The 12,967-nt window shown below is 42.1% G+C and overlaps 1 protein-coding gene across 2 annotated transcripts in view; it reads right to left on the bottom strand.

Annotated features, from left to right (window-relative positions):
* Positions 1-12,967, bottom strand: part of MSL3 (MSL complex subunit 3) — a 47,642-nt gene that overhangs the window by 15,521 nt on the left and 19,154 nt on the right. For both annotated transcript variants that reach the window (XM_069757662.1, XM_069757663.1), the window contains exons 7-11: positions 7,808-7,968; positions 3,495-3,653; positions 3,130-3,389; positions 1,814-1,923; positions 974-1,073 (exon numbers count right to left, since the gene is read on the bottom strand). In XM_069757662.1, the coding sequence (XP_069613763.1) occupies positions 974-1,073; positions 1,814-1,923; positions 3,130-3,389; positions 3,495-3,653; positions 7,808-7,968 (790 nt within the window). The remainder of the gene's footprint in view (positions 1-973; positions 1,074-1,813; positions 1,924-3,129; positions 3,390-3,494; positions 3,654-7,807; positions 7,969-12,967) is intronic.

Genomic DNA, 12,967 nt, shown 5'->3' with positions numbered 1-12,967 from the left:
CCTTGGGAAAATAAAACAAATTGGAGCTGAAGTAAATTTTTTGTGAAAAAAAGTTAAATGTTCATTTTTATTTAAACATTCTAAAAATTCCTGTGAAGCACCTGAAGGGTTAATAAACTTCTTGAATGTTGTTTTGAGCACCTTGAGGGGTGCAGTTTTTAGAATGGTGTCACACTTGGGTATTTTCTATCATATAGACCCCTCAAAATAACTTCAAATGAGATGTGGTCCCTAAAAAAAAATGGTGTTGTGAAAATGAGAAATTGCTGGTGAACTTTTAACCGTTATAACTCCCTAACAAAAAAAAAAATTTGGTTCCAAAATTGTGCTGATGTAAAGTAGACAAGTGGGAAATGTTACTTATTAAGTATTTTGTGTGACATATCTCTGATTTAATTGCATAAAAATTCAAAGTTGGAAAATTGCGAAATTTTCATAATTTTCGCCAAATTTCCGTTTTTTTTTTTCACAAATAAACGCAGGTACTATCAAAGAATTTTTACCACTATCATGAAGTACAATATGTCACGAGAAAACAATGTCAGAATCACTGGGATCCATTGAAGCGTTCCAGAGTTATAACCTCTTAAAGGGACAGTGGTCAGAATTGTAAAAATTGGCCCGGTCATTAACGTGCAAACCACCCTTGGGGGTAAAGGGGTTAAAGCTAGGATGCAAGTACCAACTAACCTGGACATATGCATACATTTATGGTTCTGAAGGAGTTAAACAGGGAAAAAACACAAACTATTCAGGTAGGGACAGATTGTGACACTGAACACTTGTGGCTAAAACTTCATCAGCTGCAATGGCCAGTTGCAGCATGATTGTGAAACAATCAAGAGCCAATTAGCCTGCAGAGATTGGGCATCACAGTCTTGGCTCCATCCTCTATATAAAGTCAATCTTTGACACCTAATTCTCCATGTTGTGGCTATTGAAGCATTTCCTCTACATAACAGATTTCTCTTACCAAACAAACGAAGCAAATGTTGTGACCCATAGACATAAGAAGGAGGTGGCGGATGGTCACTTTGAGGATAGTTTTCTGGCATTAGTTTCCAAGACAACACCTGTAGGCAGAAAATGTATTACCGAGATGCAAACAGATGGGAAACGGTTTAGTAAAACTTAAATTTTATTCCTTGATCCCTGGTGTTTCCATGCATACCAGTCCAGAGGGAGATCCTATTCACGGACTGCAGATCGCTGTCAAACAGTGAAGAATCAAATCACCGAGTATGGCCGCCCACTGGACTCAGGTATACACAACAGATTTCAATGAATAAAAAGCAAGTTATTCCAAAGAGTCACAATCACATTGCATTTGCTCAGCCATGAATTCTAGGTATGAGCAGCAATTGATGGCCAGGTATATAGACCTGCTATATCCAGATATATACTGCAGAGTCCATGCATTTATTCTTATTCAACTTTAGCCTATTTCCCCTGTCTCCTGCTTGAGATAGACTTCTCCTCAGTCACCCACTGCATCTCAGAATTATCCTGGAAATTCTGCAAACAGCACATACAGAGAGGAAAGTTGTACAAGTCTGATAAGTCTGAAACTAACATCTGCCCATGAGGATGGGGGCAAGGTTGGGGAACTGTATGGATGCAACTGAATGCAATTGATGGATGGCTGGTTTAAAGATTAGTAATGTAATGCATTTCACTATGCATTTACCCCTCATCCAATAGTTCAGATACATCACATTGTCAAGAATACTGAAATAATAATAATAATAATAATAATAATAAACTGATTAATTAGAAGAAAAGGGTTAGCCACTTTAACATTGCAGTTTGTTACCTCATTGAGCTCATTGTTTCGACGACCTTCTAGACCAGAAAACACAGAACTTCCCTCTTTGCTGGGAGTTAAAGTGATGGGTGAGGATGAGCCACTATGAACGGGGGTTTCTAAAAAGAGGTAAAGGAAAAATAGAAAAATTTAAAATAAACGAAAATAAAACTCCAATATGAGGTGAATCTAGTGTTAACTTTCATAATTTGTAAAATGAATATATTTGGGGGCTTAACTTTATTAGGGCTCTTATTTTAAATTTTACTTTAGTCAAAAGTTTCCACAGATTTCACCACCTTCGGAAATAAAATTACTACAGACTAGAGCACTGTACACAAGTTCATAAAAAGTGGGGCAGCACGGTGGCTCAGCGGATAGCATTGCAACCTAATCCCACCAAGGACAACATCTGCAAGGAATTTGTATGTTCTCCCCGTGTTTGCGTGGGTTTCCTCCGGGCACTCCGGTTTCCTCCGACATACTGATAGGGAATTTAGATGGTGAGCCCCATCGGGGACAGCGATGATAATGTGTGCAATCTGTAAAGCGCTGCGGAATATGTTAGCGCTATATACAAATAAAGATTATTATTATTATTTATTACACCTTCTTAGGGACAATTTTGCAGAGATTATTTAAAACCTCTCAGACTTTCTGCTCTGCACTCAGCATGTAATATAGTTAACTGACATGCTTAAAAACTAGTTAAGTCATTTGATTACATAGTTTCTATAGGTTCAGATGTTCGGACAGGAAAAAAAAAAATGTAGCTTTTGTACAGGCCTGTATTTCAGTTTTGACTTAAAACTGCAATGTTTCTCATGTGGAACATGTAGCTTATCTACTTGGTACACTGGTTCTAATAAGTCTGTGGCACACACAAACCAAATATATGCTCGCATGAATGAGATGTTTAAGCACCACTACAGCGTTTCATGTTTTATTTCAGCTCTAGAGTGGTGCTACCAATCTAAGTTCCCTGCTGTCTTCAGCTCTTCCTGACACCCCTGTCCCACGACCACAACGTCTGGCTGACCGGAAGTCAGAGGCAATGATCATAAGCTCTCAAAGTAAGTCTTTGAGAGCCTTGTTCTGGCTCTCAGACTTGTGTTGAGTTGCAACTTCTAGATCGCCCAGCAAACACTGGAGCAATCCGGCAGGTCACAAACTGCTGAATAGTTGCAAGGAAAAAAAAAAAAAAAAGATTTAGACTGAGGCTAGTAAAAATAAGACTAGGGTAAAGCATATGAATTACGAACAACACTAAAGTGCTGCAAAAAAAAAAAAAAAAAAAAAAAAAAAACCCATGGGAGATCACCTACTCTTTTCTAAGTGAAGAAATAATTTTGGCATTGAAGTTGGCGTCTCTGGATGCCGTCGCTTAGGCTGAGGCGAAGCGCTACTCTCGGACATCCTATCACAGCTTGTACTGTGTCGCGTTGAGCGCCTCAAAGATAAGATGTCAGTCTCTGTTCTCCGTCTCTTTGGAGTTATTGAATCGCCAGTGGTGGGTTGGCTATCTATGGACTGTGGTGTTGGTGGGTTCAAAAGTGGTGGACTAGGAGATACTTCCTCTTGATTTCTAAATAAAAAATTATATTAAAAAAAGAAAAAAAAAAATTAGATTAGAGGAAGGCTTTTTTTTAGGATACAAAAAATAAAAAAAAACAGGACAGTTAAACCATACCTATTTCCAATAGATGTAACTTCTCTGATAGGAAGGAAGAATTTAGATGAGATCACCTTCTTATATTGTGCTTGCTCATATGGGTAAAGGAGTATCAGTGGAAGAGTGAAGTCAAATGTAATTCTTAAGCCATCCACCATTTCTTTACACAGTTCCACACTAAAAATCAAAAATAGAAGCCAAAATTACGGGTAAGTTAAAGTCTAAGATCCTCCATGACAGCACAACAGAAGGGTGCCTCGAAATCCTAATTAGGGACAGGAAACAGAGGTTAAATAGCCGCTCCCCACCTTGTATCCTCTGTCTTTTTCTAAAGGACCAGGCCCGGATTTAGGGGGAAGGTGGGGGGAGGTGGGAAGGTGGGCCCTGGGCCACCCACCAATATAGGGATAAATATCACAAAACATGTAAAATACGCGTCTCTTTGCTGTGAACCATTTCTAATGATAAGGAACATTTAACAAAAGAGAAACTATTGAAAGTGTAGGGACCTGGCTACGGTCCTACATCTCAGTGGCTGGGCAGTGCGGCAGAGTCATGGCACCTGACCTGCGTCAGCATCCACTGACCTGGCTACCCTAGCCAGACTTCCTTAGTACCCTCCCTGTACCTAATGCTTAGCTTATGGCATGCGGCAGCCTTCTCCGATCCCAACAGAAGCTTCTAGGCGCTACCTATTCAGCTATATGATCGCTCCCTCGGATTAGATCAGATGAGAGTTTGTTCAGCTACCTTTGAAGAAGAAGGTGGAGCCATGATGTTAGCGCGAGAAAAGGATTCTCCACCGCGGAGCGCGGCAGGACTTCACTCTGGGTCTTCAGGCACTGAAGATCCAGAGGTGAAGTGGGTAAGTCTTCACAGTGTCGCGGTGGGTGAGTATGATCTCTGTCTGTCCATCTGTGTGTGTGTGTGTATCTTTCTTGCAGCTCCTGTCCTACACAGTACCATACTGTATATACAGGTCCACACTATATCCTGCATTACAGTGTGTCTGTATACTGTATGCATATAGTGTGGACCTGTTTACAGTATAGTGCTGTGTATACACTTTATACAGCCCCTCAGCCTCTATTCTATATACAGCCAGTACAGCCTCTGATATATACAGCAAATATTGAGATAGCTTTAAGTATACATCTAATTTTGGTGGCAAACTGCAGTGGTGAGCGCTCCTTCTCAAAACTCAAACTAGTTGAAAACCGATTAAGGACATCCAAGAAGCAAGAACTACTTGTAAATTTGGCTTTCATGAGCTTCCAGTCAGATATACTCCATGAATTGGACTTTAGTGACATCATTAGTGATTTTGCAGCATGAAAATCAAGGAAAGTGCCTGGATTGTAAAAAATGAATGATTTTACTTGAATTACTCTGCGTAAATGATTTTTGTAAATAAACTTGCTTTCGTTTCATTTTGTATTTATGCATTACATATTGCAACACCTTGAAAAATGGGCCCCAGGCCACCCACCTCTCAAATCTGGCCCTGTAAAAGACCACACTGGAATGTAGGCCTCAAATATTTATTATTAACACCAAATAATATAAAAAAAAAAAAAAAAAAAAAACACAAGAAGGGCAGGAAACTACTCGTTTGGTCATGGAGGTTCTTAGAAAACCAATTACCATTAATTCTCCACAGCAGCACTACAGATTCAATACCAAAAGAACAATGCTAGGGAGGGACAATTGCTTGAAGGACTTTGCTTCCAAAGGCTAAATCCCCATTTGACATCAGATCTAGCCTATAATGTGTTGGGAAGATGTGGACTAAGGACAAGGTAGCAGCTCTGCTTGATGGAGGAACTAGTCCTCTTGGCCCAGGAGACCGACACGGTTCTGGTAGCATGAGCTCCACATCAAAGTGAATAGGAAATGACATCGGTATGCTTGTGACATGAGGATTATTCGGCGGCCTATTTAACCTGAACATTCCTGACAACACGGTATGCCGGTCCATCCCTCATATGTATAATGGGTCTTCAATAACAACAGATCTATTCTATTGCACTTTATCTTCCTTCCCCTGATAAATTTGAGAAACTAAACACATTGGCGTTATGGTAATAAGGGTCCTTATTTGATTTCCTAGGTGGGGTATTGTATGGATGGAAATAAGTGCCTTCCCCATTGGATGCCTTTAATCATGGTCCCTTGAAGTTCGGATAAACAAAGGAAAGCGAGGTGAGATCTTTCCTATTTATTTGAATTTGATGATATTAGAACACTGGATTCTTAATTTTTCTCATGATTTGAGTAGTCATACCACAGCACTAAAACAAACCAATAGTGTGGAATTTGCCCTTTGGTCTTTTCAGGAGTTCAAAACTGTTGATTGATATCTAAGGATATTCAACTGTTGGAGCAGCAGTATAGCTGAGAGTTTATTATGCGAGTTCTCTCATTGTATGTTTGTTCATTTTGTTGCCAATATAGGAGCCTAATTTTTAACAAACCTACCGAATAAAGTTTTGTATTTTTAACCAATTAGCTCCACCCTGCTTTTCATACTATGAAATTTAATTGGCTGGAGAAAACACAATTTCTCTGCCAAGGATGCCTATAGAAGAATAAAGGTCCTCCAAACAGAACTAACGATTAAATATACCGTATATACTCGAATATAAGCCGAGATTTTCAGCCCAAATTTTTGGGCTGAAAGTGCCCCTCTCGGCTTATACTCGAGTCACGGTGGGCGGCAGGGTCGGCGGGTGAGGGGGAGAGGGCGCTGAGGCATACTCACCTAGTCCCGGCGCTCCCGACGCTGCCCCTGCCTGTCACACTGTCTCCGGGTGCCGCAGCTCTTCCCCTGTTCAGCGGTCACGTGGGACCGCTCATTAGAAAAATGAATATGGACTCCACTCCCATAGGGGTGGAGCCGCATATTCATTCCTCTGAGCGGTGCCGGTGGCCGCTGACAGGAAGAGCTGCGGCACCCGAAGACAGTGTGACAGGCAGGGGCAGCGTCAGGAGCGCCGGGACTAGGTGAGTATTTTAAATTCACCTGTCCACGTTCCACACGCCGGGCGCCGCTCTGTCTTCGCTTCCTCTTGCACTGACTGTGCAGGTCAGAGGGCACGATGACGCATATAGTGTGCGCGCCGCCCTCTGCCTGATCAGTCAGTGCAGAGAGACGCCGGGACGGGACGCTGAGGAACTGCAAGCAAGAGAGGAGAGTATGGCTTTTTTTTTTTATTATTGCAGCAGCAGCAATGGCACAGCTTTATACGGAGCATCTATAGGGCAAAAATGAACGGTGCAGAGCACTATATGGCACAGCTATGGGGCAAGAATCAACGGTGCAGAGCACTATATAGCACAGCTATGGGGCAAGAATGAACGGTGCAGAGCACTATAAGGCACAGCTATGGGGCAAGAATGAACGGTGCAGAGCACTATATGGCACAGCTAAGGGGCAAGAATGAACGGTGCAGAGCACTTTATGGCACAGCTATGGGGCCATAATGAACGGTATGGAGCATCTATTTTTATTTTTGAAATTCACCGGTAGCTGCTGCATTTTCCACCCTAGGCTTATACTCGAGTCAATAAGTTTTCCCAGTTATTTGTGCCAAAATTAGGGGGGGGGGGGGTCGGCTTATACTCGAGTATATACTGTATATTTTTTTTCTTCGTTTTTGTAAAATAAAATTAACAATTAATTCAGAAATGCCTAACAAACCACACAGGAAAAGAAAAACACTGAGCACAAACTGTCAAGAATGAGTTCTATGTAGTACATGCCATATGTTACTATGCACAATAGGAAGGATAGACTGTTATAATATTAAAGCTGAAATTATAATAAACATTTGAAATCTAATAGGACTTCGTGTTCATCAATAAAGTGCTCCTGTATGGTCTGTTAGGCATCTCTATATTTTTAATTGCTTTTATTTTTTTGGCAAATAAAATGGAGTATTTAATCATTAGTTCGGTTTGGAGGACCTTTTATTTTCTATAGGCTTCTCTACAATCATAGTCCTCCGTGTTACTGTTTTGGGCATCATAGGCTCTTAAATTCCAGGACAGGAGTTAACTGGCAGAGAAATTAGCTACTGAGCATACTTCAGTCTGAGCAGCTATACACTAAATCAAATAAAAGCTCTCATTGCAGGATAACCATAGAAGATCGAAAAAGCAAGTGAATTGCAAACTTGCTTATTTTCATGCTAACTAAACAATTGTTTTTTAATTGAATACCCCAGTAAAATGTAGATAAGTGGATGACCACACAATATACAGATGTTAATGTACGTTTTCATTATTTAAAACAAAAAACAGAAGCCCAAATAAATATTTAAATATCTTACTTTTTCTCAGGTGGAACATAATGTACATTCATGTTGACATTTGACGTGGTCTGATGATGCCTAAATCTTTCATTTGCTGAAAATGCTGCATTTATGGCAAAGTGTTTAACATACGATTCAAGAATAGTAATGATGTTGGTCTGACAAGGCAGTTTCACAAGCTATGGGAGAAAAGACATTTTTTTAATAGCTTTCTACAATGTAATTTATGTACCAAGTTAAAAAAAAATGTACTCCTAGATTTTATATTAAAAAGTTTGGACGCCTTCTCATTTAAAGATTTTTCTATGAAAATTTTACATTCACACTGAAGGCATCAAAACTATGAATTAACACATGTGGAATTATATACTTAAAAAAGTGTGAAACAACTGAAATTATGTCTTATATTCTAGGTTCTTCAAAGTAGCCACCTTTTGCTTTGATGACTGCTTTGCACACTCTTGATGAAGCTTTTTCTACCACTCCGGGTTTGGGCTTATAAATACTGAGGTAAAATACTGACTGAATACTGAATGCGTGAATGTGGCCTTATAGACAGACTCCACCTGCAGCGCCTCATGCTTCTCTATACACAGCCTCATACTGCAGCAGCACCTCACTCCTCATTTTCCACCTCACTCGTGCACAGCAACTTCCTGTTATGAGCACAGCGGTGTAATCCATGAGGCTCCTCCCTTTCTCTTGACATCATGCCTCACAGGAGCAACTACATTCCAGACATGACGTAGCTAGATGTGGCCTGTGCCTGCCGCGCACTGATACTCTGAAGGTGGCGGCCCTGATTGTAGCTTGCTGGGTAGCTTTTGAGGTGAATGTGTCACCGCCCGTGTTCCCTAACAACGTGGGCCGTGTGGCTATGCAGAGTGGTCGTTGCTTGAGTATATGTATGTATATATAATTTTACACACACACACGCTCACAATATAATGTAAATTGTCCTTGTCCCCTACAAAACAGAACACATTGCACATTTCTACCTAAACATTCCTTTGGTCTGATACTCTCGAACAGATACCCAACACTGCATAGAAGATACGACACAAGAAGAAGACAATCTACAAGCAGAAGGAGATTTATAGAAGTTGTCCACTACTTGGACAACTCCTTGTCATACACCACGCTTGGCCCCAATAAAACAATAAAAAAAAGCTTATACTCACCTTCTGTGCCATCGCCATTCCAGTGGTGCCGGCACTTCAATGCGTTTGGGCGCCAAGCTCACATGTCACAACAATCAGCGCTAGCACCACTGTCCCCACCCTGTGTCGAATTGAACATGAAGACGAAGTCAGATCAGCTGCAGCCCTGACTTTCTTTTCATGTTCAATTTGACAAAAGCCAGGGACAGTGGCACTAGTGCTGATTGGGTGCTGGGATCACGTGTCTTAATCATACTAAAGCTCCGGGAACGTTTCTACTAACAAACCACTTTTTTTGGCTTAGTGACTGGTGAATAATTACACTGGTTTACAGTGACTTTGGGGCCAACAATGTTTTATATTCAGTTTTTGGTGTAAATTAATTAAGAATATGACTTCTGTTTTACCATAATGGCTATAGTTTCTGAGATTAACTGAGGTACTTAACCAGAGCAAGCATGGGTTTGTAAGCAAACAAATCATGCCAGACTCATCCAATTTCCTTGTATGAAGGAATCATTGACTGGGTGGATCAGGGAAATGCGGTAGATAGTATCTCGACTTCAGCAAAGCATGATAAATTATCTCATACTATCCTTATTGAAAAAATAAATAAAAAATGACCAAGTATGGAACTTACAAGGCTAGGTAGATTCATAACCTGCTCAGTAATCTTACTCAAAGAGTGGTGATAAATGGTTGCATATCAAATTGTAAGAGTTTCAAGTGGGGTACCACAAAGGCTTTAACTGGGCTCCAGTGTTCAACATTTTTTTTATAAATGATCTAGATAAGGCAACTGAAGATAAACTGATCAAATTTGCAGACAATGCAAAGCTAGGAGGGATAGCAAGACTAGAGAAGACAGCGAAAAGAATTCAGAAGGAATCTAGACAAGCTTGAACAATAGGCAGTGACTAATAGAATGGAGGGAGAAATGCAACATTCTACACCTGGGCAAGAAAAACAAAAATTACATGTACAGAATGGCAGGAATAGAACTAAGCGACAGCAAGTGTGAGAAAGTGTTGAAAATGTTCAGCAAGCTGGGTGTATGCTTCCCAACTTCACTGCGCTGTGCAAAATTTGAAGAAAAAAAAAAAAGACAGCGGTGACGCAACTTTTGCCAATCATGGCACTCACGCCCACAGGACCCATCGTACTTACAGAGAGTGGAAAGATTAGCCTGCGGAAATACACCATACCTTGAATAGTCAGTCACTAATTAGTATATTATGAGCACAGTTATAAAAGTTGGTATGAGTTAGCCATCAGTCACTAAGCCACAAAAGCCATGGTGATGGCTTCGGGGGGCTAGTGCAGCCAACAGGCTTTGCAAGGGTTGGCCACTACTGGACAACCACAGGTTGCCTTATATACTCATGTATAAGCTGAGTTTCTGAGCACATTTTTTTGTCATTGTCCCAGAAAGACGGCGGGGAAGGGGGGGAGCAGTGGGTCACAGAGGCAGGAGCCAGCAGCTGCAGCTAAAGCCTGTGCCCGCTGCTAATGAGAAATAAATATTCACTGCGCTGGCAGTGAATATTCATTTCTCCTATAGCGCGCAGTTACAGCTGCTGGCTTCCAGCATACATCCTACTTACCTTTCCTGTACGCCCTTGCTGCATCTCATTCCGGCGCCAGCAGCTCTTCCAGCCGAGCGATGGCTTGGCCCCGCTCAAAGTAATAAATATTTACCCCTCTCCGCTCCCATAGGCGTGGATTGAATATTCACATAAGAAAATATGCGGCACTCACCCCAATTCAGCAGTGGAAAGCGTGAATTTTAATGGAAAACAAACAGATAAAAATCCGTTACAACATCAGGTAAGCAGGAGGGTGCGGTGTTGGAGCTTGGACGACGGCCGTTTCGCACAGCAGGTGCTTCGACGGGACTGGACCCGTCGAAGCACCTGCTGTGCGAAACGGCCGTCGTCCAAGCTCCAACACCGCACCCTCCTGCTTACCTGATGTTGTAACGGATTTTTATCTGTTTATGTTTTCCATTAAAATTCACGCTTTCCACTGCTGAATTGGGGTGAGTGCCGCATATTTTCTTTCTTATGTGCATATACGAACTATTGGCTTTCATTTATATGCCGAGCACCAATACCCCTTAGCAAGCGTGATGCCCAGCGCTCTGGATCCTATTTTTTGTCCTGGCTTTTGAAAATAGTATCGCTCTAGTGCCGTCCTGTTCTATAGTTCTATGCGGTGGATTGAATATTCATTAGCTTAATGAGCAGAGCCACATGATCGCTCAGCCAAAAGAGCTGCTGGCGCCTGAACGACATGCAGCGAGGGCGCGCAGGAAAGGTAAGTAGGATGTGTTTTGATTTTTTTGTTTTTTATAGGAACCATACATACGGACAGAGGATAAGGGCCATGCATACAAGGACAGGGATGGGGAGCCATGCCATCGGCTTATACTCGAGTATATACAGCTATTAATATCAGCAGCCCATACAAAACAGTCTATACCAGGCTTGGCCAAAGTGCAGCCCATGGACCGGGACAGGCAGAGTGCTTTATGCAGTGGTTTCCCCAGCACCACGTAGTCGCATCTCACCCTCACCGATATCTATTTCCTCGGGATGCAGATACCAGTGAACAACAATGATTGAACAGAAAAATTTTATGAACATAATACTGTGCAAGGGGTGTGTGTGTGTGTGTGTGTGTGTGTGTGTGTGTGTGTGTGTGTGTGTGTGTGTGTGTGTGTGTGTGTGTGAGAGATATACTGTATGGAGACCATGGCATCACATTGTGTTGTGAGATGTTGATCAAAATACAGGGGCTGAGTTACAGGAGCAGATTTATAATTAAAAAAAACAAACCGTAAGTTACATGGTTTTGATTAAATGCTACAGATAATAAAACACATTACAATAAACCCTATAGTAACATATATTAGCAGTCATAATTAGTCACACTTAATTCTGCTCAATATTAACCCCTTTCTGACCTCGGACGGAATAGTACGTTAGAGGTCAGAACTTTGGCTTTGATGCAGGCTCCGGCAGTGAGCCGGAGTAGGCGTGGGCGAAATCGCGATCAGCCCGCACCTATTAACTAGTTAAATGCCGCTGTCAAACTGACAGGACACCTAGGCTTAGACTGAGGTAAGGAGGTACTCTTACCACCCGTAGCATCCGAGATCATTTGATCTAGCTGTGTGCCGAAGAGTCTGGAGCCCTGGAAGGGCAGACCAGTGAGGGATTTTTTAGAAGCGGGATCTGCGTTCCATGCTTTAAGCCAAAGAACCCGGCGAATGGCCACAATGTTACTGTTAGCCCTTGCCGAGCAAGCAGCCACATCCAGGGAGGCATTCATGAGGTATTTACCCGCAAGAGAAATCTGATCCGCCAAATCGGACAGTTCCTCAGCAGGAGCAGAGGCCAAAATGCGCAGGGTCTTGGCCCAGGCTGACACAGCTTTCGCTACCCATGAAGAGGCGAAACTAGGACAGAGGGAGGCTCCAGAAACCTCAAACACCGATTTGGATAATGCCTCGATGTGTCTGTCTGTCGGATCCTTAGGAGATGCTGCGTCCGGAATAGACAGAACCGTCTGTGAGAATAATCTAGACACAGGCGGGTCTACCTTAAGAGACTCGGACCATTTGCTAACAAGGTCTGAGTGAAAAGGGTATAAAATGTCCAGCCATTTCCTGCCAAGGAAACGTTTACCAGGATTTTCCCAGTGTGGAGACGTAGTGTTGTCAAACTCGTGATTGGGAAAAACTCTAGAGGGACGTTTAATCTGTTTAAATGCAATGGAGACGTCCTGAGAGGTTGTCTCATCGCGTCTGAATAATAGCCGAAATAAGGCCATCAACCATATCCTGTGTTCCTTTAGTCTGATCTGCATCAGAGTCAGACTCCGACTGAGAGGTTACGTCAGACCCGACGTCCGCCTGCGAGGAGGGAGAACGGGCAGATAGGGGTATCCCGGTGTGGTCCGGTGAACTGGAAGAGGATCTAGATACATAGGTTCCTCTTTCTGTATCTTTTTTCTA

The sequence above is a fragment of the Ranitomeya imitator genome, chromosome 3, assembly GCF_032444005.1.
Source record: "Ranitomeya imitator isolate aRanImi1 chromosome 3, aRanImi1.pri, whole genome shotgun sequence".
Classification (NCBI taxonomy): Eukaryota; Metazoa; Chordata; class Amphibia; order Anura; family Dendrobatidae; genus Ranitomeya; species Ranitomeya imitator.
This window is presented reverse-complemented; position numbering and strand designations above follow the sequence as displayed.